This window comes from Ictidomys tridecemlineatus, chromosome 4 (genome assembly GCF_052094955.1).
Source record: "Ictidomys tridecemlineatus isolate mIctTri1 chromosome 4, mIctTri1.hap1, whole genome shotgun sequence".
In the NCBI taxonomy this organism is placed as follows: domain Eukaryota; kingdom Metazoa; phylum Chordata; class Mammalia; order Rodentia; family Sciuridae; genus Ictidomys; species Ictidomys tridecemlineatus.
This window is the reverse complement of record NC_135480.1, coordinates 10,373,208-10,394,928: the sequence shown is the minus strand read 5'-3', so window position 1 is coordinate 10,394,928 and position 21,721 is coordinate 10,373,208. Positions and strand designations below refer to the sequence as shown.

At 44.9% G+C, this 21,721-nt stretch overlaps 1 protein-coding gene and 1 non-coding gene across 4 annotated transcripts; one reads left to right on the top strand and one right to left on the bottom strand.

Moving 5' to 3' along the window:
• Positions 1-1,909: 1,909 nt before the first annotated feature.
• On the bottom strand, positions 1,910-21,596 carry Ganab (glucosidase II alpha subunit). 3 transcript variants are annotated; one of them, XM_078045840.1, is made up of 25 exons: positions 21,483-21,595; positions 17,027-17,131; positions 16,767-16,875; positions 16,412-16,539; positions 12,237-12,416; positions 11,702-11,767; positions 10,829-10,902; positions 10,573-10,656; positions 10,390-10,486; positions 9,508-9,688; positions 8,676-8,829; positions 8,224-8,459; positions 8,005-8,131; positions 7,821-7,900; positions 7,459-7,602; positions 7,214-7,310; positions 6,047-6,148; positions 5,622-5,865; positions 4,379-4,443; positions 4,118-4,194; positions 3,929-4,003; positions 3,651-3,764; positions 3,429-3,535; positions 3,172-3,278; positions 1,910-3,039 (listed from the first exon to the last, which is right to left on the bottom strand). In XM_078045840.1, exons 1-25 carry the CDS (start codon positions 21,518-21,520, stop codon positions 2,930-2,932), a joined length of 2,901 nt encoding a protein of 966 aa, XP_077901966.1. In that variant the 5' UTR covers positions 21,521-21,595; the 3' UTR covers positions 1,910-2,929. The 3 variants fall into 3 exon arrangements, 2 of the variants coding, with proteins under 2 accessions (XP_077901966.1, XP_077901967.1); XM_078045841.1 differs by lacking the exon at positions 11,702-11,767; XR_013437459.1 differs by lacking the exons at positions 1,910-3,039; positions 3,172-3,278; positions 3,429-3,535; positions 4,118-4,194 and having other exon boundaries at positions 3,689-3,764; positions 21,483-21,596.
• On the top strand, positions 6,533-6,639 carry LOC120890241 (U6 spliceosomal RNA). The gene has a single exon (XR_005734482.2). It is a non-coding gene; the product is annotated as a U6 spliceosomal RNA (small nuclear RNA).
• Positions 21,597-21,721: the final 125 nt, after the last annotated feature.

Below are 21,721 nucleotides of genomic sequence, written 5' to 3'. Positions count from 1 at the left end.
GGATTGAACTCACAGTTTTACACTTTAGGCAGGTAAGTGCCATACATTGGGCTACATGTCTACTGCCCCTCCAAGAATGGGAGACTTAGTAGTACTGGGGATTGAACCCAGAGGTGCTCTACCAGTAAGCTGCATCCCTAGCCCTTCACTTTTTTTTTTTTTTAACTTTTTTTTTTTTTTACACAAATGGAGCCCAACTTTTCACTTCTCTGGTTGTACATGATGTAGTCACACCATTCATGCAAGCATACCCAAAGAGTAATAATAATGCCCAACTCATTCCACCATCTCCCCCCACACCCCATCTACTCCCTCCCCTCTGTCCAATCCAAAATTCCTCCATTCTTCCCTTGCCCTCCTCATTCCCTTACATTCCACTCCCCATTATGGATCAGCATCCACTTATCAAACATTTGGCCTTTGGTTTTAGGGGATTGGCTTACTTCATTTAGCATATTCTTCAACTCCATTTACCAGCAAATGCCATAATTTCATTCTTCTTAAAGGCTGAGTAATATTCCATTGTGTATATATACACCACAGTTTCTTTATCCATTCATCTATTGAAAGGGCATGTAAGTTGGTTCCAGTTTAGCTATTATGAATGGAGCCGCCATAAACATTGAAACGGCTGTGCCACTGTAATATGCCGATTTTAAGTCTTTTGGATATAGACAGGAGTGAGACAGCTGGGTCAATGGGTCAAATGGTTCCAAAGTTTTCTTTTCTTTTTTTTTTTTTTAAAGAGAGAGAGAGAGAGAGAGAGAGAGAGAGAGAATTTTAACATTTATTTTTTCTTAGTTCTCGGCGGACACAACATCTTTGTTGGTATGTGGTGCTGCAGAGGATCGAACCCGGGCCGCACGCATGCTAGGCAAGCGCGCTACCGCTTGAGCCACATCCCCAGCCCCGGTTCCAAAGTTTTCTAAGGAATCTCCATGTGTACCATTTTACAATCCCACCAGCGATGAATCAGTGTATCTTTTCCCCCACATCATCACCAGCACTTAATTGTTGCTTGAATCCTTGATGATTGCCATTCTGACTGGAGTTGAAATCTGTCTTGATTTGCATTTCTAGAGATGTTGAGCATTTTTTTGTATATTTGTTGATTAATATATCTTCTGTGAAGTATCTGCTCATCTCCTTAGATCACTTATTGATTATCAGTTCTTTTGATGTTGTTTTTGGAGTTCTTTATATACCCTGGAGATCAGTGCTCTATCTGATGTGCATGTGGTAAAGATTTTCTCCCATTCTGTTGGTTCTCTCTTCACATTGTTTCCTTTGCTGCAACACATTTTAGCTGGAATCCATCCTATTTATTAATTCTTGATTTTATTTCTTGTGCTTTAGGAGTCTTTTGTTAAGAAAGTCAGGTCGTAAGCTGATATGATGAAGACTTGGGCCTGCTTTTTCTTCTATTAAGTGCAATCTCTGGTCTAATCCCTAGGCCCTTGATCTACTTTGAGTTTTGTGCAGTAGCCCTTTACTTTTTTGAGGTAAGTTCTCCCTAAATTGCTTAGGCCTTAAATTTGAGACCCTCCTGCTTCAGCCTTCCAAGTAGCTGGCATTACAGATGTTGCCCACCACTCCAGGTTGGGAAATCATATGAAAGTGCTCTTAACTGAAGAGAAAGAGCCTCTGATGTGAGAACTCCTGGCCTTATAGCTATTTCCATCCATGAGACATTAGCTCTGATCACAGCATTAACCAGGCCTACTAAAACCCAATGGCCTTGCTCAGCTTTGCTGTGAAAGTCATGCTATCTAGCAAGATGAAGGCAGCTTGTGCTTGCTCATTTTCCTGAAAACCAGGTGGCTTATGCCAAAATCAGACGAAAATGTCAGGCCCTTGGGCTCCTAGGGTATGTAGCTCAGGCCACAACTAGAATTCAGACATCTAGAAGTTATTTATGGTTTATTTCTTTATTATTTCTCCTTTTATCAAAACCTGTCACAGCTGGGGACCAAGTAAAAAAAAATTCCCAAATATTTCCCCTGGTTCCCTGTTAGTTCTGCCCCAACCCCCCTACCCAGGGCCTCCGGCCAACCTTAGGCACACATGATCATCTCCCCCCACCCTCAGCCTTCTCCCAGCAATAAATATAGGTGACGTGATTCAATGAAATCACAACTGATTTCTCCATTTTGAATGCCCCAAAGGGACCAGAAGGGGGCAAAAGAAGTTTAATGCCCATCCTGTCTTAATCAAGGAGGCATGGAAACATTTTCCCCTCAAGGGACAGGGGAGGTTGAACTGCCCCTGCCAGAAATGCAGCAGCCCTAGAAGGAATTGGGGAGAGGAAAAAGTTGGGATGAAAGGGAAAAGGATGTTTTCCAGCAACTTCACTTCTTTGATCCATTCATTCATCCCTTATCAGATAAGGGGTGGTCCCAGTGTAGAAGTGGGGCAGAGAAAGGGAAGAGCTGGCAGGGTAGAACCAGGAGGAAGAAATAAAAGGAGAGGGCATTTTGGTGGGGGAGAAAGGGAAGAAGAAGAGGAACTCTAAACCTAAAATTCACTGTCCTCATCTTCTTCCAAGAAATGGCATTAACACACAAGAGGCATGAATGGAGAAGTCTGGGGGAAATTTAGGACCCTTTAGGAAGGGGAAGGGAAAGGGAAAGGGAGGCAAGGACCCTGTGGTCCCAGGTCTTTGCAAGTGAGTGTGCTCCAGGAAGAGCCACAGGATGCTGGAGGGATGAAAGGAAAGACTTGGAATCAACAGAACAGGAGAGGTGAGGAGGTCACAAGAGGAATTCAGAGCCCAAGCACAGTCCTCTCATCCTGTCCAGATGTTAGCAGAATCTGGGTCTTGGGATAAGAATTTTGAAGTCTGGGGAGGGTCAAACTCCAAGGCAGAAGAAAGGGCAGCTCTCACCACCACCACACCCTTCCCCCCTCAACCCAGAACATATCCCGTTGGTTATCGCAGATGAATACTCCAGTCAGATGATACATTGACACCAGGCTTGCGCAGTATCAACACAGAGGTCTCAGGGTCATACTGGAAGGATAGATGGCTTTCAGGAGATCCTGGAGAAGGAAGAAGAAAAAGCTTCATGGTCAGCAGTGAGCTGCTTCCCTACAGACAGACACCATCCCCAACCTCACCCATCTGGCCTCCACTTCCCTTTTCCCTAACTTGGGGCCAGGTTAGTCACTTACCTTTTGTCTGAAGCACCACTGCTGCCGGCTTTCCAGCCCCCATTATCACCACCCGCTCAACCCAGACTGGTGTCTCAAAGTGGCTTTTGGGATCTGCTGAGCTGGAGGTGACAAAAACAAATGCCCACCAAGGGAAAAATGTCAGAGCAGAAAAAAGGAAACCCAACCAAAGTCAGGAGATGAGAAAAGAGCACAGTGAGCGATGGGCATCCCCAAGATGCTCCCCATAATCCTAAAAGGTACCCAGCTACCTGGAGACAAGTGTGTTGTCAGAGAACGAGAAATGACGCAGCAGGAACTCATGGCGATTCTGATAGTTAAATGTGTGGCCATCATCAAGAAAGAGCTGTCCTTGGGCCATACCCTGAGCAGGAAGTAGGCAAGGTGAGTACCTGAGTTAAGAGGGAGCAAGGAAAACATCCCCAGGGGACTAGGAAGGCAAGCTGATGGTTGAGGTCACTCTTTGTGTGCGTACTCACCTGGAGGCTGAGTGCGACAAAGAGAGTGATGGGGTCATCTTTCATACAGTCTGAAGAACGCCGCACACGCATCCATCGAGGCACAATTGTCCCTCCACGTTGGAACACAGGGATCTAGGGCAAAAGCAGTGCTGGTCTTAACTCTCCCGCATAGACCCCACAGCATCTTTTACTCTTGTTCATCTGTGCTCACAAGTACTGAACCACAAAGCACATGTTGTCATCCCTTCTGGAAACTTATAAGCAGATAGAGCTAGCAACTAAGCAGGCATACTCACACTGCTTAGAGTTACAGGCAGGTAGAGGGTCTGGGGACCATGATGCTTCTGGTAGCTATGAGTGTCATACCACACCTGTGGGTTATAGAAGAGATAAGATATTGTGTCACACAATGCACAGGGACATCCACCCTGTTTGCTTTCTTTGGCCTTCATCATCTTTCCCCACCATATACTTCCATAACTCACCTCCCCTTGGCCAGGTAGATAGACCTGCACACCATGGGCCCCAGCATCTGACACGGGGTGAACCAGTAAGGCATCCCCTAAAACACACCAGAATCAACATGGCACTGAGGGGATCCGTTTCCAGGCCACAGAACACCAAAGCACCACCCTGCTAACTAATAGCCACACTCACTCCTCCCTCCCTGGGCCTCTGCAGACATAGGTCTACAAGTGCTTCTCAGCCACAGCCCAATCTAACACTCTTGTCTTCCCATTTCTCACCAAGCAGGAACTGATCATCTATGCTGAAGGTGGTCACATCTTGAGGATACTGCACCCACAGGGGCCTAGGAAGTAAGCGAGAAAAGAAAGGAAGACACCTGCCATTAAACAGAAGTCAACAATGTTGCCCGAATAACTGGCAATGAGAATAGCACAGGGTAAGATCCAAGAGCTTGCAGCCAGACAGTGCATTTGGGGTTCAGGTCTCGACTATGCAATCCCACACTGTCTGTTCATTTCAACTCCTATCCCACCTTCCCGCCTCCACTCTTCTGCCAATCATTCTGCATAGCAATTTTCCAGAGGTCTCCTGGCATATCAATGGGTTCTTCAGAATCGGATCATATTTTCCTCTATAACCTCAACTCTTACCTCTCCCTCTGGTTCCCTACCCAAGCTCACTGGCTTTTTTTAATTCCTCAAACTCAACAAACTCATTTCCACTTAAGATATATATTTTTTAAAGGCTCATTTTTTTAAACTTAACTTTACTTACTTTTTTATGCGGTGCTGAGGTTCAAACCCAGTGCCTCACACATGTGAGGCAAGTGCTTTACCACTGAGCCACAACCCCAGCCCTAGATATTTTTTTATACTGAGGATTAAATCCAGGAGTGCATTACCACTGAACCACATTCCAAGCTATTTTTTGAGACAGGCTGTCACTAAGCTGCCTAAAGCCTCACTAATTGCTGAGGTTGGCCTCGAACTTGCAATTCTCCTGCCTCATCTCTCAAGCCACTGGGATTACAGGCACAGGCCACCACACCACAAATGACTATACTTTTTTTTTTTTAAACAAATGACTATACTTTAGAATTCCTTTTTTTTTTTTTGGTACCAGGGATCAAACTCAGGGGCACTCACATCCCCAGCCCTATTTTGCATTTTATTTAGAGACAAGATCTCACTGAATTGCTTAGTGCCACGCTATTGCTGAGGCTGGCTTTGAACGCGAGATCCTCCTGCCTCAGCCTCCTGAGCCACTGGGATTACAGGCCTGTGCCACTGTGCCCAACAAGACCTTGCCATTCTTGGGAATTTATTGATATTATTCATTCCCAATAATCTCCCCTTCACTCTTGAATTTCCCACTCACTCTGGTTCCCCTCGAAGTGTACAGAGGGGAAGACACAGAAGAACCTTTACAAGGTTGTATTAAGTGAAGAAAAAGGCCCCGAGATGCAACCTGGACCCCTGTCTCCCACCCACCTCAGTCCACCTACCCAACTGAGTGTCTCACCTCATGACAGGAAACCCTTCACGATGGGCCTGATAGAAGAGGGTGTACCAGAAGGGCAGCAAAGAATATCGCTGGCCTAAGGCATCTCGGATTATGTCTTGGTACTGAGATGGCAACAGCCATGGCTCTCGCCGCCCAGTGTCCAAGTGGGCATGAGCCCGGAAGAATGGCTGATAGGCACCCATCTGGTACCAGCGTACAAGCAGCTCTGGTTCTGGATTCTTGAAGAATCCCCCCACATCAGCTGAGAGAGGGGAGGGAAGGAGCAGAATAGAAAAAGAAGGTAAAAGAGAGATGTTGTCTGAGGAGCTTCCCAAACGTTCTCCACCCTCCAGACTCTCAGTTCTCTGCTCATGCCTAGGTCTTGTGCCCTCTATTTTGCCCCTCTGCCACCAACCAAGGCCCCAAATTTCTTCCCCTCTTACCACCACAGAAGGAAAGTCCCACCAGCCCTAGGCTGAGACACATAGGGATAGTGATCTTCAAGTGACCCCACTCTGCAGTGTTGTCCCCTGTCCACACAGCTCCTGAGGAAGACAAGAGGGAAGGAGCTTGTAACATAGAGAAGGTGCTCAGTATTCTATACAGGTGACATCTCTGGGGCCCCAGGATCCTCTGAAGATGCAGAGTTCACAGGAATATTTAAACAGGGTGGGGCTGTATCTCAGTGGTAGAGCATTTGCCTAGTATGTGTGAGGCACTGGGTTGAATCCTCAGCACCATATAAAAATCAATCAATCAATCAATCAATCAATAAAGGTATTGTGTCCTTTTTTTTAAAAAATTTTTTCTAGGGGGTTGGGGATGTAACTTAGTTGGTAGAATGCTTGCCTCACATGCACAAGGCCCTGGGTTCAATTCCCAGAACCACCAAAATGAATAAATAAATAAATAGATAAATAAAAATTCTAGTGCTCACTTTGGCAACACACATACTAAAAGTGGAACGATACAGAGATGATTAGTATGGCCCCTGGACAAGGATGACACGCAAATTTGTGAAGCATTCCATATTTTTAAAAATATTTATTTTTTAGCTGTAGTTGAACATAATATCTTTATATTATTTATGTATTTTTATATGGTGCTGAGGATCAAACCCAGGGCCTCACACATGCTAGGCGAGTGCTCTACCGCTGAGCCACAATCCCAGCCCAAGCATTCCATATTTTTTATGACACTAAATAAACATGTCTTAAAAAAAAATTTCTTTTTTTTTTTTTTTAAAAAAACGAACACTTGAACAGGAACTGAATTTCCCACTTACTCTGGCTCCCCTCACAGTGCACAGCTGGGAAGACACAGTGTGCAGCTCGACAAGAACTAGGCCCAGGCCAGGGGTCCTTCACATCATTCTGCCACGGCTCTCTTCTCCAAGTTTGTTTGTTTCATTATTCATTTATTTATTTGGTACCAAGGAGTGAACCCTGGGAACTTAACCCCTGAGCCACATCCCCAGCCCAGTTGCTTAGGGCCTAGCTAAGTTGCTAAGGCTGGCTCTGAACTTGTGATTCTCCTACCTCAGATTCCTGAGCCACTGAGATTATTATAGGTATGTGCCACCACACCTAGGTCTTTCCTCCAAATCTTACCAAAGCGCTGGGAGCCAGCGAAGAAAGCCCTGCTCAGGACGAAGGGACGTTCTATGCCACCGGAGCGCTGTATTAACCCATCAGCAGTTGCCATGTGCTGGGTGGGGAGAATAGAGAAGAGGGGAAGCGAAAAGTAAAAGCTATCTCTCATCTGTTGGCAGCTGCCTGGTCCTCAGTCTCTGGGCCTTGTCTTCCCTCTTTCCGCCAACTCCCCCTTTCCGCCAACTCCCCTTTCCGCCCCTTACCACATAGAAGCCATAGATGTTATGGATGTCCCGGTGCTCCCAGCCCCCATAATGCTGGGCATCCTTGAGCATGGTAACCTCAGGACCATTGAACACAGATGGTTCATTCATGTCATTCCAGACATAGAGGTTGGGAGCTGAGCCCTGGGAATATAGGCAAAAAAGGGTGGACAAAGGAGAGAAAGAAGAGTATCAGAGCAGAAAGCTCCTGGAATCTAGAAAGATCTATTTTTTAGGGTTCTCCTGGGATCATCAAGGCCCCCCAATGCATTACAGGCAAGCAGCGAAAGCAGAATTGGCAAGCAAAAACACCTCAGGGAGACAGGGTGGGGAAAATAAATAAGAATTGTGGCCTTTCCTACCTCATAATTGTCAAAGCTGAACATGTTAGCCCACCAGGCTCTCATCACAGGATTAGTAAAGTCAGGGTAACCAGCTGAGCCTAGAAGGTAAAGGTGGCTCTCAATCCCTCAAGGGGCAAAAAAAAGCCACCTTCTACAACCCTGGCCTCCCAAATGCCTCTCCTTCAGCTCTTGGCCTGCCTACCTGGCCAGCACCAGCCCTCATAGTCAGAGCCATCCCGAGTTTTAACGTACAGCCCCTGGTTCCGCAGCTCTTCGTGAACTCGGTATCCAGAGTCTACCTTGATGTGGGGGTCCACAATGGCTACCAGCTGGGACAAGGAAGACGGTGGTCAGAGTTCTCCAGAGCTAGCAAGTCTCGGCCTTACCCTGAGAAGACCAATCATGGCTGCAGTTCCCTTACCTTCCGCCTCTTGGAGGCCAAGTGCTCAAGCATGGTGAGGGGCTGAGGGAAGCGGCTGGGGTCCCAGGTGAAGTATCGCTTGCCATCAGCATGTTCAATATCCAGCCAGATGACATCACAGGGCAGGTTGTGATCATCAAAACCCTGATCCACTTCTAGTACATCAGCCTCATCCCGGTAGTTCCAGCGGCTCTGATGGTAGCCGAGGGAGAAGAGCGGGGGCAATGCCTGGGTTCCTACGGGTTCATTGAGGGGTGGGGGTCATAATGGGGATAAGGCCCCAACCTGGGGTTAAAGAGGACACTCAGAAATTGAGGAAGATATAAGCTTGTGGAAGGTTACAGGGTGCAGGTTCAGATATAGCCTGGGACTCACGACTTTTGAAAAGTTACAGAATCAACCCTGTCAAGAAAACAAGGGCAGAAAAATGACAGTGGTAACATTACACACACCTGTGAGACTAGCATACTGCCGAAAAATGTCAAAGACCGAGGGTCCAAGTAGCAGGAAGACATCAATGATGCCACTCTCTGACATCCAGCGAACATCTGTCTGTGGGGTCTCCCCAGAGCCCTGCAGATAGTCTAGCATCTTCCCAAACAGGGTCTACAGCAACACCAGACAAAAGCAACAATTTTTCTCTGGAGTCATAAGAGCTGGCCCCTAATATCTCGCTTTGGTATGAGATTAAATGTCACTTCCTCAAGGAGGCTTTCCTGGAACAGATATCTAAAGCAAGCCTGCCCCCCCCCCCACATTAAGTATTAGCACTTAACCACCCCTGAACTCATCTTGCCTTGTTAGTAGTTGAAATGTCTTTCTCCCTGAGAGTAAGGACATTTTTTTTAAAGAGAGAGAGAGAGAATTTTTAATATTTATTATTATTTTTTAACTTTCAGTGGACACAACATCTTTGTATGTGGTGTTGAGGATCGAACCCGGGCTGCACACATGCCAGGCGAGCGCGCTACCGCTTGAGCCACATCCCCAGCCCGAGTAAGGACATTTTCAAGCTTGGTAAGAACATGTCCCCAGCACCTAGAAGAGTGCCTAACACATAATGAACTAATAACAAGTGGAAACCCTTAGTCCAGAGATAGCCATGACTTTGCCATAAATGTGTCATCTGGAAATGACCAGGGAACTCAAGAAGCTTCCCAGAAGGCCCAGGCACCTTCTTTCAGCCAGTCCCCACCAGCCTCTCCATACTCATGCTCCCCAAATCCTGTTTTAAGGTCCATCAGACTCCCTCCCTCCTCCTCTCTTCCCTGCCTGCATTCTTACCTTCCCTGCAGTGTTAGAAGATATATCAACCCAGGTCTCAGCAGCATTGAGCCAGAAGATGCCCAAATCTCGATGAGGGTTGTGTGCAAGGAGCACAGGTACAGACCCATACAGGGCCATTGGGTTATCCAGTTCATACTGGAACACATCCAAGTTGTACAGGCGATACGGTTCCCCACCCCTAGTGGTAGACACACAGACCAGGCTAACAACTGGCTGCAGGCCACAGCACACACAACCCCCACCCCACAGACACAGGTGAGAGATGAAAACAGGCTTTCCCAAAAGAATAATTTTCTAAATATCAAAGGTGGCCCAGACACAGGATAAAATCCATGTTTGTCTGGAATATCCACCTGCATGCACATTTCTGAAAGCCCTGGCTTCCTTCCTTCTGCTCCTTCCTCCTCCCACATTTTTTTTTTCTTTGCACTACTGGGGATTGAACCCAAGGACACTTTATCCCTAGGCTCCATCCCTAGTCCCCACCCCATTTTATTTTTTCATTTTTATTGAGGACAGGGTAACTGGGGATTTAACCCAGAAGCAATTAATAACTGAGCTACATCCCCTAGCCCTTCCTTTATTTTTTATTTTGAGATTAGGTCTTAACCATATTGCTTACGGCTTCACTAAATTGCTGAGGCTGGCCTTGAACTTGCAATCCTCCTGCCTCAGACTCCTAAACTGCTAGAATTACAGGTGTATTCCACTGTGCCTAATATTCCCAGTTTTTATTTTTTGAGACAGGGTCTCACTAAGTTGCCCAGGATGGCCTCAAATTTGCCATCCTTCTGCCTAGGCCTCCAAACTAGCTGGGGTTACAGGTGTGCACCAACATGCCTGGCTCCTCCCACACGCAGACATCAGCATGGGACTCACTCAGTGACCTTCAGCCTCAAGTTGTCTGCATGCTCAGGGATTCCATACACATGCTCCATGCCTGGCAGAGAGAAGTCCAAACCCACAGAAGTAGGGCCTGGAAGAAAAGAAAGGCTGAGCTCTATTGCTTTTGCTTGGCAAGGACTCCCTGCACCCCCGCCCAGGTCTCTCCCAGCCCCTCACCATATGGCTTGCTGTCAGAATGAGTTTTGAATGTCTCCTCCCAGGATCCTGGCTCATCTTTCTCTGCCTTCCCTTGAGTATCCTCTGGCTGTAAGAAGGAAAATGGACCACTACCCATTCATACACCAGCTCTTTCTTACCCAACTTGTTTTCTAGATCCCATCCATGATGGTGAGACTAAACTCAAGTTTCTTGTGGGCCTTCCCCCTCCAGCCTCCCAGCCAGCCCTATCATCCAACCACGCACCCACTCCGACTTGCCTCGTCACCATCCCCAGGCGTTTCCTTGGGCTGGGCCCCATCGCCCTCAGCGGGGTCTTTTGATCCTTGCCTGGAAGGTAGGAGAGCTGTCTGCTCCAATCCAGAGGGGGCAGGGACGAGGGGCTAGTGGAAGGAGGGGTAGGGGAATAGAGAGCCAAGGGTCCAAAGGAATGAATTGGAGGAAGGGACTGAATGTAAAGCTTGGAGAGGGACCCCAGTGAGCAAGTACGTTTTCGAAGGATGGAGAAAGAACCGAGAAAGGGAAATGAATAAATGCTACCAAGAGGTGTCTTCCACACATGGGCACAAATCACCAGCCTCTGCCAGCATCCCAGAAGAGACAGGCAGGGTGACTTAGGAGCCTATATTCTGAATGTTAGTCCCAGCTATGCTGCCTCTATTGAGTGACTGGCCCAGATGCCCTCAATGCAGCTTAGGCTCCTGGCCTGACACAGGGTTTTGCAAAGAAAAGTGGGTCAGACCACAGCAAGCCTCTCCAAATACTTAGAGGGACTTCCAGAGGTTTTTACCAAACAATGTTCTCAAGGGCATCTAGAAAGCAGCTCTACACAAAATCTCAGCTACATCTCAAATAAAAGTCAGGAATCCTAGGTAGCATCCCTCCACCCCTTGGCAAAGCAATAAGCTCCCTACATTCCTTAAGAACTTCCAGTACTTCTTTCTCCAGGGCGGGGGGTGGGGGGCAGCCAGGGAATAGGGAACAGGGGCCCAAATACCACATCATGGGGAAATGGGGTTGGGTGAAGGGCAGGGCATGGAAAGGTTTGGGGGCATCTTCCCCAAAGGGTCAGAGTGAAGGGTGGGAAAGGGCAGAGGAACAGATACAGTACCAGTGGCCATGGATTTACCTAGAGAAAAGGTTCTTGATCTTATCCCATATGCTACCGAGCGTGAGACTAACTTTATCCGAGAAACTGGGGCAGGAGGAGATGAGTAGGGAAAGGGAAAAGGAGGCACAAAACCAACACAAAAACAGAAACATAAAAGTGAGTTTCAGTCGACAAACTTTCAGAGATGGGGGGAAAAAAAGAAATCAAAATAAATAAATAAATAAATAAATAAAAAGGAAGAAAATAAACTTGGGAAATGTGATGATGTGAGAAGGGGAAGAAGGAGAGGCAGACCCAGGCAGGCCTCCCAGAGGAGGTGCCCAAGGTTCAGCTCAGGGACAAAAGTGACTGGCTCCTGGTCTATACAGGAAATGGAGAAAACTACAACCCAGGTCTGATTCCTATACTTCTTGATAAGTTCTCCCAGCCCCCAGCCCCTATCTGGCTATCCTGCCATCCAGTCTCCTCCCAGGAACCCAGTGCCAGATCCCACAAAAATCCCTAGGCTCTTTCACAGTAGGTGATTCCCTGCAGTCCCAACCCCTGCACTCACGGGACCCTGCGGGCCCTCTGGTGCTCAAACTCCATGAGTCCTCGGGCATTGACACTGAGCAGAAGGCTACGGTCCTCTAGCAGGTCAAGGCGGAATGGCCGTGCTGTTAAGATGATTTTGTAGGGTCCCTCAGCCACTGTCAGCTCCACACTATTGTCATCACGGCCAGATACAGAAAGCCTGGGAAAGAGATCAAAGGGGATATAAGCAAATACAAAGGGGCAAGAGAAGTTCTAACACTTCAAGAAAGGACCTGCTAAAAGCTATAGGCAGTGGGATAATAATGCTGGGACAAACAGATTTAAAGAACCAAATAAAGAGCCAGGAAATAGACTCAAGTATTCTTAAAACTCTGAAATGTAACAAGGAGGCAATGGCAGATCAGTAAGGAAAGGAGAAGAAAAAAATTAATTTTCCACATAGAAAACAAAAACAAAAAAAAACACTTGTACCACTGTGCCCAGCTTAACACATTCTTACCTTGTTCCAGATACAAATATAAACTTCAGAAAGATTATGGATTGAAAAAAAATTTTTTTTTTTTTTTTTGGTATTGGAGATTGAACCCAAGCCCTAGCATATGCTAGGCAAGGGCTCTACCACTGAGTATCCTAAATCCCATCACTTAAAATTTAATAAGCTTTAGAAAATATAAACAAAATTTTTTTGACCTTGAGGTAGACAGGAATTTCTTTTTCTTTCTTTTATTTATTTTTTTTTAAGAGAGAGAGAGAGAATTTTTTTTTTAAATATTCATATTTTAGTTTTCGGCAGACACAACATCTTTGTTTGTATGTGGTGCTGAGGATCGAACCCGGGCCGCACGCATGCCAGGCAAGCGCGATACCGCTTGAGCCACATCCCCAGCCCATCTTTCTTTTATTTATTTTTTTGAGACAGAGTCTTATTATGATGCCCAGGCTGACCTTGAACACCTGGGTTCAAGTAATCCTCCTGCCTCTGTCTGCTGAGTAGCTGGGATTACAGGTGCATAATCCCATGCTGGGTTGAGATATTAAAACCCAAGGCATAATGTGCTAAGACCAGAAGGTAAAAAGACTGAAACATTTTAAGAACATTAACATTAGGAATTTCTACTTATTAATCCACCTACAGCCAGGTATGGTGGCACACACTTGTAATCCCAGTGGCTGAGGCAGGAGGATCTCAAAGTCAACGCCAGCCTCAATAACTTAGTAAGGCCCTAAGTAACTGAGACCTGTCTCAAAATAAAAAAATAAAAAGGGCTGGATATGCAACTCAGTGATTAAATGCTCCTGGGTTCAATCCCTGGCAATAAATAAATAAATACATATGTATATAAATAGGGATGTGGCACAGTGGTTCAGAACCCCTGGGTTCAATCCCTGGAACCCTGATATCAAAACAAACAAACCAAAACAACCCACTTAAACAAGTGGAGTTGGTGGTACACACCTGTATTCCCAGCTACTTGGGAGTCTGAGGCAAAAGGATCTCAAATTCAAGGCCAGATTGAATAACTTAGCAAGACCCTCAAAATAAAGCCAAAAAGGGATAGGCATGTAGCTCAGTGGCAAAACATTTAATTAGCAGGTTTAAGGTTCTGGACTTATTCCCCACCACGGCAAACAAAACAAACAACACCTTTTAGAGTTATCTAGAACAAGGAAAGTTTGAGAAGTTATCTCAGTCCAGAGCAGCCTAAGGAGATATGACAACTAAATGTCACATAGAATCAATGGAAAAGGACACTAGGTAGAAACTAAGAAAATCTACATACAATATAGATTTTGTATATATTGTACATACAGGGACAGACCAATAATGCATCATTGGGCTGGAGTTGTGGCTCAAAGGTAGAGCACTCGTCTACCACGCATGAGGCACTGAGTTTGATCCTTAGCACCAAATAAAAATAAAATAAAGATATTGTGTTCATCTATAACTACAATACTTAAAAAAAAATGCATCACTACCAATTCATTAGGTATGATAAATGAACCACAATAATATTAACAATTATTAGGGCAAATAATTGGACAAATATTATGAACAATATTAACAATAATTAATAATTAAGGTAAACTAAGAACAGGGAATATGGAAATACAATAGCCTGAAATTTGTGATCCTCCTACCTTGGCCTCCTGAGTAGCTGTTATTACTAACATGCACTATCATGCCCAGCTCAAATTTTTTTTGTTTTGTTTTGTTTTTGTGGTTCTGGAGATTGAACTTAGGTCTTTGCACATGCTAGGCAATGCTCAAACATTGAGCTACATTTCCAACCCTCAAGTTTAATGAGCAAAAGTTGTAAACTATCACCTCACAGAATACTAAGCCAGAATGACAAATATATGAAGAGATACACGATTTCATTAATAAACTGGGAAAGACAACCAAGTCAAGCCCACTACATAACACAATTTTATACACCTATTTTACGAATGAAAATTAAGTCCATTCCTACCAAGTGTTGGAGAAGACATAGATTAGTGAGGCCACTTACAAATTGTTGGTGGAAATGTAAATTATTAAACAAATTGCTTTGATTTTATCTTTGGAAGTTGATCATTTCCAAACTATACAATTCTGCAGTTCCTCTCCTGATCTATAAATCAAAGAGAAACTCCTGCCAGGGACAACAGAAGATATGTACAATAATGTTCACACCAACACTTTGGACAGTTAAACAATGAAAACAGCCCAAATACCTATCCACATAGAAATGAATAAATAAATCCAAATATATTCATACAACATAATACAGCAGTAAAAATGAACTAGACCTATATGCCACAAAATTAAATGTTATGTGAAAAAAGGGAATCTCAGAGAAGCATCATCACAAAACCTCTAAGATGTTTTTCTATAACATTTGAAATCACATAATTTACTGCTCAGGCATATGTAGGTATGTATGTATATATGTATACATGTAATATAAGAACAAAAACAAGGGAATAATAAACTTCAGAATAACCATCAACTTTCAGTAGAGAGTTAACAGTATATGATGGTTAAGAATCTGATTAGGTTGGGTGGAGAGTTTATAGTTTACAAGGTGAAGAGTTTATTATAGTATTTTCTTTTACTTTTTTAATTTTTTTGTAGTTGTAGATGAACAGAATGTCTTTTATTTTTTTAATGTGGTGCTAAGAATCAAGTGCCTCACACATGCTAGGCAAGCGCTTTGCCACTGAGCTACAGCCCTAGCCCATATTATAGTATTTTCTAAATGAAGTACTCAAAAAAATCATATATGGAACAATGATAACAGTGTATTTTGACTCAAGAAATTGAGTAATACTATTCTGAATAGCTGAGGAAAACAAGGAAAAGGAAGGAAGAAAGGGACAGAAAAGAGGGACAGACCAATGAACTAACCAGAGAATAACACATTACTAGAGTAAGATCTGTGCTTTGTTTATTTCTTCTTGTGACACCACACCTAGCCCAGGCCAGCCACAGAAGAGGGAGCAATACCTTTTGCTGAATGAATGAAGATAAAGAATAAAAGAGGGGGCTGGGGATGTGGCTCAAGCAGTAGTGCACTCGACTGGCATGCGTGCGGCCCGGGTTCGATCCTCAGCACCACATACAAAGATGTTGTGTCCACCAAAAACTAAAAAATAAAATATTAAAAAATTCTCTCTTAAAAAAAACAAGAATAAAAGAGATCGGGGGGAGGTGGCACATGCCTGTAATCCCAGCTACTCAGAAGGCCGAGCCAGAAGGATCACAAGTTTGAAGCCAGCCTCCAAAATAAGTGAGATCCTGTCTCAAAAAAATAAAATAATAAGGGCTGGGGTTGTAGCTCAGAGGTAGAGCCCTTGCCTAGCAAGTGCAAGGTTCTGGGTTCAATCCTCAACACCACATAAAAATGAATAAATAAAGGTATTGTGTCCAACTACAATTAAAAAATAAATATTTTTAAAAGTAAAAAATAAAATTATATAAAATTGAATGGGCTACGAATGTAGCTCAGTGGTAGAGTGCCCTGGGTTCAATTCCCAGTACTGAAAGACAAAAAAAAAAAAAAAAAGAGTGAAAACAAATAAGTAAAACAACAAATAGGTTAGGAATGTACTCAGTGATAGAGTACTTCTGTAGCATACATAAAGTCCTAGGTTTCATCCCTAGTACTACCAATAAAAAACAAAAGAGGCTGATGTTTCTTGGGAAAAACTTACCGGGCCGTGGGAGGATCAGCCACCAAAACATCTGGAACACGGTAACGGAGCCGACGGGGCTCCAGCTCATCAATTCTGATCCGAGTCATGTTCTTTTGAAGCCCTTGGAGCTCCAGCACCAGCAATACCTAAGGGGAAAGAGGTTTGGATCTGGAGAAGGGGGAGGGGCTATATCATACAAAGTCCTATAGACCCAGGCCCTCCTAGGAGCCCTTTGCCTAAGGGGCCTGAGATCAGATTTCTTCACCAAGTAAAAGGCCCAAGATTTGGCCAACACAGGAAGTTGGCTCCAAGTTTCTCCCTCCCCAATTACCCCATAGCCATTTCCCCACAAATCTTCCTTGTGTTGCCTGACCTTAGTGACCTCATGGATCAGATGGACTGTAAGGTCATCAGGACCAAGCTGCAGAGTTTCTAGCAAGGCACGGTAAGGAGAGAGGCCTGGCCGTATACTTCGTTGCCGCCTGCCAAATGCAATGGTTGAGAAGTAAGGTGGGAGGACACCCCAATGTTCTAGGCAACTTTATCACCTAGAGTGTCCTTAGGCTACCCATCTGCCATAGACACTTCTCATATCACACTACTTTCCAATCCACCCTCCCAGAAATGACATACTTGCAGAAGGAACTCTCTTCACAGGTCTTAAAGTTGCTTCTATCCACAGCAAAGGTAATCCCCAGGCAGACTCCTAAACATGCAAGTGCCAAACTTGCCCAAGACCTAGGGAGAAAAAGGATAAAGAGGGCACAATCAACCTGAGAGTCATGAAAGGCCCCACCTTCCTGTCACAGCTTTAGAAAGACAGCTTTGGAAGTGGGGAGAAGGATAGAATCATATTAAATAGGAAAGAAGACAGAGTGAATACAGGGTAAAGGGTCAGGCCTGGGGAGATGACACACCAAAACCCTGTCTTCAAAAGCTAGAGGACGAGCTAAGGATGCAGTTCAGTGGTACAGTGCTTCCCTACCATGCACAATCCCCTGTACCAAAAATAAAATAAATAAAGGCAGAGAAAGTGAGCAGAGAGCATCTTTGGCCTTGAGAAGCCCTGTTATTGCCTCTGGTTACATCAGCCTCTCCTGGAAGGAAAGAGTAATAACCAGTCCCAGAGGAAATAGTGGTAAGGAGTGTGAATTAGAGAAGCAAAGAAAGCTACACCTTTCTATTTTTTAGTACTGAGGATTGAATCCACTGAGCCACATCCCTGGCCCATTTATTTATTTATAAATATTTTGTTTAGAGACAAGAGTCTCCACTGAGTTGCTTAGTGTCTTACTAAATTGCTAAGGCTTGCTCTGAATTCGTGGTCCTCCTGCCTCAGCCTGGGATTATAGGTGTGCACCACCGTGCCTGGCCAAGCTATGCCTTTCATGGGCAAGGCATCAGGTGAACCTATAAAATAAAAAAATGAAAAATGAGGCCTATGGATGTGGCTCAGTGGTAACGCACTTGCCTAGCAAGTTCAATCCCTAGTGCTCCCCTACACACACACACACACACACATACACACACACAAAGGGGGAAGATAAAGTAAAACATAGTAAAAAAACAGAAGAAAAAAGGTTTAAAGGTATCTTCTTAGCTAGACTACTGGTCACAATTCCTAGGATCCTAACTTCTCTAGCACCCTAGGCATCCTGTTCCTCTAATCTCTATTTTTACATCTTTAATATATGTAATCCAAGCCACTCAGGAGCCTAAGGCAGGAGGATTCCAAGTTCAAGACCACCCTCAGCAACTTAGGGAGGATCTTGGGGATTTAGTGAGACTCTGTCTACAAATAAAAAATAAAACGGTCTGTGGAAGTACCTCAGTGGTAAAGCATCTCTGAGTTCAATCCCCAATACCCCAAAAAACAAATCACCACTATCACTACACCTAAGGCTTAAGAGAAGGTAAAACAGTATCAAGTCTAATGTACTCTCTGGGACTGGTTACTTTGTATCCAAGCTTTCAATTGGCCTATAGTTTTTAAAGTATCAAAATCCTGGTCTCATCCTCAGAGATTATTATATATTTTGCTTGGAGTGGGGCCTGAGCCATCAATTTGTCTATTTTCCAAATTTCATACAGGACCTTTAGTTATGTTGTAACCCTTGCCTCCCTCTCCAACTTCATCTTTCTTTTCAGTTTCCCTTTTATCACTTTGCTCTGAGCTACACTAGAGTTCTGACAGTTCTGAGAACATAGCAAGCTCCTTTTCTGCACAAGGCACAGGGATTAGAAGAAAAATATAATGGGAAGGAAAAAAATATGAAGTATGGATGTACCCCCCTTTGCTCTCGTTACTAAATCTGAACACAGTTCAATTTTTTGTTGTTGTTGTTACTGAGGATGAACCCAGGAATGCTCACTGAGCTACATCCTCAGCTCTTATTTATTTTAGACAGGGTCTCACTCAGTTGCTTAAGGCCTCACTAAGTCACTGAAGCTAGCCTCAAACTTGCAATCCTCCTACCTCAGCCTCCCCAGCCACCAGCAGCACAAGCATAAGCTACTACATCTGGGCATCAGGTTTTGTTTTGTTTTGTTTTTGATACTGGGGATTCAACCCAGGGGCACTTGACCACTGAGCCACATCCCCAGCCCTATTTTGTATTTTATTTAGAGACAGGGTCTCACTGAATTGATTAGCGTCTCGCTTTTGCTGAAGCTGGTTTTGAACTCATGATCTTCCTATCTCAGTCTCCCCAACCCCTAGGATTACTAGCGTGTGCCACCACGCCCAGCTGGGCATCAGTTTTTTAAAAGGTCCCTGACTGAAGCGATGGCATGCTCCTACAGTCCCCAGCTACTAGACTGAACCCAGTTCTGCCTGACTCTGTGGCCTATGTACTTCAACATAGTGCACACTACAACACATTAATCACAGGTAGGATGAATTGTCTCAAGGAAGGCCTGTCTCAATGAGGACTATCACCTCAAGGTTCTCAATATGCTTAAATGAAAGACACAGGATTAGCAGATTTGTTTAAATTAAGTTATTTGAAGGATATATTCATCTATTCAGAGAAAACACTAAAATTTGAGAACTTCTCAAATTTTAGAGTTAAGAAACATATGCAGAGCTTTTTTTTTTTTTTTAAACTTTTTTTAGTTGTAGATGGACACAATGCCTTTATTTTATTTATTCTTATGTGGTGCTGAGGATTGAACCCAGTGCCTCACAATGTGCTAGGAAAGTGTTCTACCACTGAGCCACAACCCCAGCCCATACCTGCAGTGCTTACTAAATAAAGATTACCAAACTTTGGACATGTGCTTTTTTATTTTTTGTGGTCCTGGGGATCAAACTCAAGGCTTTGTACATGCCAGGCAAGCACTCTAATACATCCCCAAACTTTAATATATATGTTTTAAACATGTCCTCCCCACCGCAGTACTGAGAATTGAACCCACTGAACTACCTACTCAGTCCTTTTTGAGACAGGACTCACTAAGTTCCTAAGCTGGCCTCAAACTTGTAATCCTTCTGCCTCAGCCTCCTGAGTATTAAAGATGCTCTCCGGATGACTCTGATGAGAGCAGTCCAAAGCACACTCTCTGGGAAGTATTCCAAAGAGGGCAGGGTGAGACAGAAGGACACAGGTTTCTTCTAAGCAATATAACTCTTCAATTTATAACAACATAACTAAAGGCAGGGCCTACTATACACATTGTGGGTAGCATTAATCTCAGTATCTGCTTGGAAGCTAAAGGCAAAGAAAATTACCAGAGTACTAGAGATGTAGATCAGTGATACAGCACTTGCCTAGCATGTGAGAGCCCCTGAGTTCAGACCCCAGCACCACAAAGTTAAAAAAGAAGAAAATTACCAGAATGGAGATCACAGGATCTCTAGTGTGAGAATTTGCAAGGTAAGCACTCTACACCAGGCCTGTCAAAAAACTGAGGAAAATAAATGCTAGGCACTGGGTGAATAGGCCAAGCAGAAATAATTACAAGCAAAACAAGCAGAAGAAATGTTACCAGAAAACTCAACAGCAAGACATGCAGCCCAAGTCCTAAGGGGTGACTACCTAAAGGCACATTAGTAGCCCAAAGCAGCAGTCATCAGTTCAGCGAATTACATACTCAGTTGGAGCCCGAACTAGAGCCCTATTTCCAGTCTATATGATCGATTTGGAGAGATGCCACAGGGAGAAGGTTTCTAAAGGACCTCTCAACTATGACCTGTTGAAAGGTCCTAAGGATTCAGGGATGTCTTGGACATCTCAAACAGAGGTGTTCACAAGCCAAAGTTAAGAATGAGCTGCAAGGCAATTTACACCTGCTATTTCAAATCACAGGCTTCTGAAGTTTATGATCCACCTTTTCTTCACTACTGCAGGCGGGCAGTACATACAGCCTCTTCAACCTCACTATATCCGTTAGGTTCTGGTAAACACTTTGTGGAGCTGATGTGTTTAGAACTTTTCTTCTTCTTCTTCTTGATATTATAAACTCGAAAGAGCAGATCAAACTATTCGATTACATGTTGTGTTTGAGCAACATCGTCCAAACAGATTATAAACTTACTGGATCCTGCCCCAGCCGTGCCCAGCAATCGTGGGCATGAATTAGCTAGGGCTGGTGCCCACGTGAAAACAGACAACGGCAGGGCTGGGAGTAGGAGGGACAAAAAGGATAATACAGAATGTACTGCGGGCCACGGTGCTTCCTGCCCGGCCAAGAGGTAGGACAACAGGCTGCTTTCCCTGAAGCCCGACTGTGTCTCCTCCCCCCATTCTACCTCCCCCGACGGCCCTGCGCACTGCAGGAAAGAGGCAGCGGCGCTGACCGTGGCGAGCCGCCAGGGCAGAACTTCGACTGCTAGCGGCCAAGGCCAAACAGAGCACATAGCTGCGACCTTTTTGAGCCGCCGGGCGAGAGCTAAGAGCCCCAAAAGCAAGGGCTGCCAACGACGCGAGGATCTACCACGGAGAAGCAGTAAGAGCCTGAGGCCGCCTCCAGAAGGATAAAGGGCCGTCGCAAGGCCAGGGATGATAGAGAGACAAACAGAAAAGAACAATAACGGGCTTGGGGTTATCTAGGAGCGTCCGGACGTGCCCCCGGGTTCCCGGCTCCTCACCGCCTCCTACGCGCCGCCACTGCCGCTACCGCCGCCATCTTCTGCCGGGTTTGCTCTTTGACCCCGAATTTCCCCACCCCCTGCGCACGTTGAGACACGTATCATAGTACCCACCCCTTCCGGCTTTCTGATTGGCCCGGCAGGAACGTAGCCAACTCCTGTTTCATTGGCAGAGCTGCACGCTAAATGCCCTCGGGGGCGGGGCTAGAGGACAGGGACAGGGACACCCGTAGTTAGTT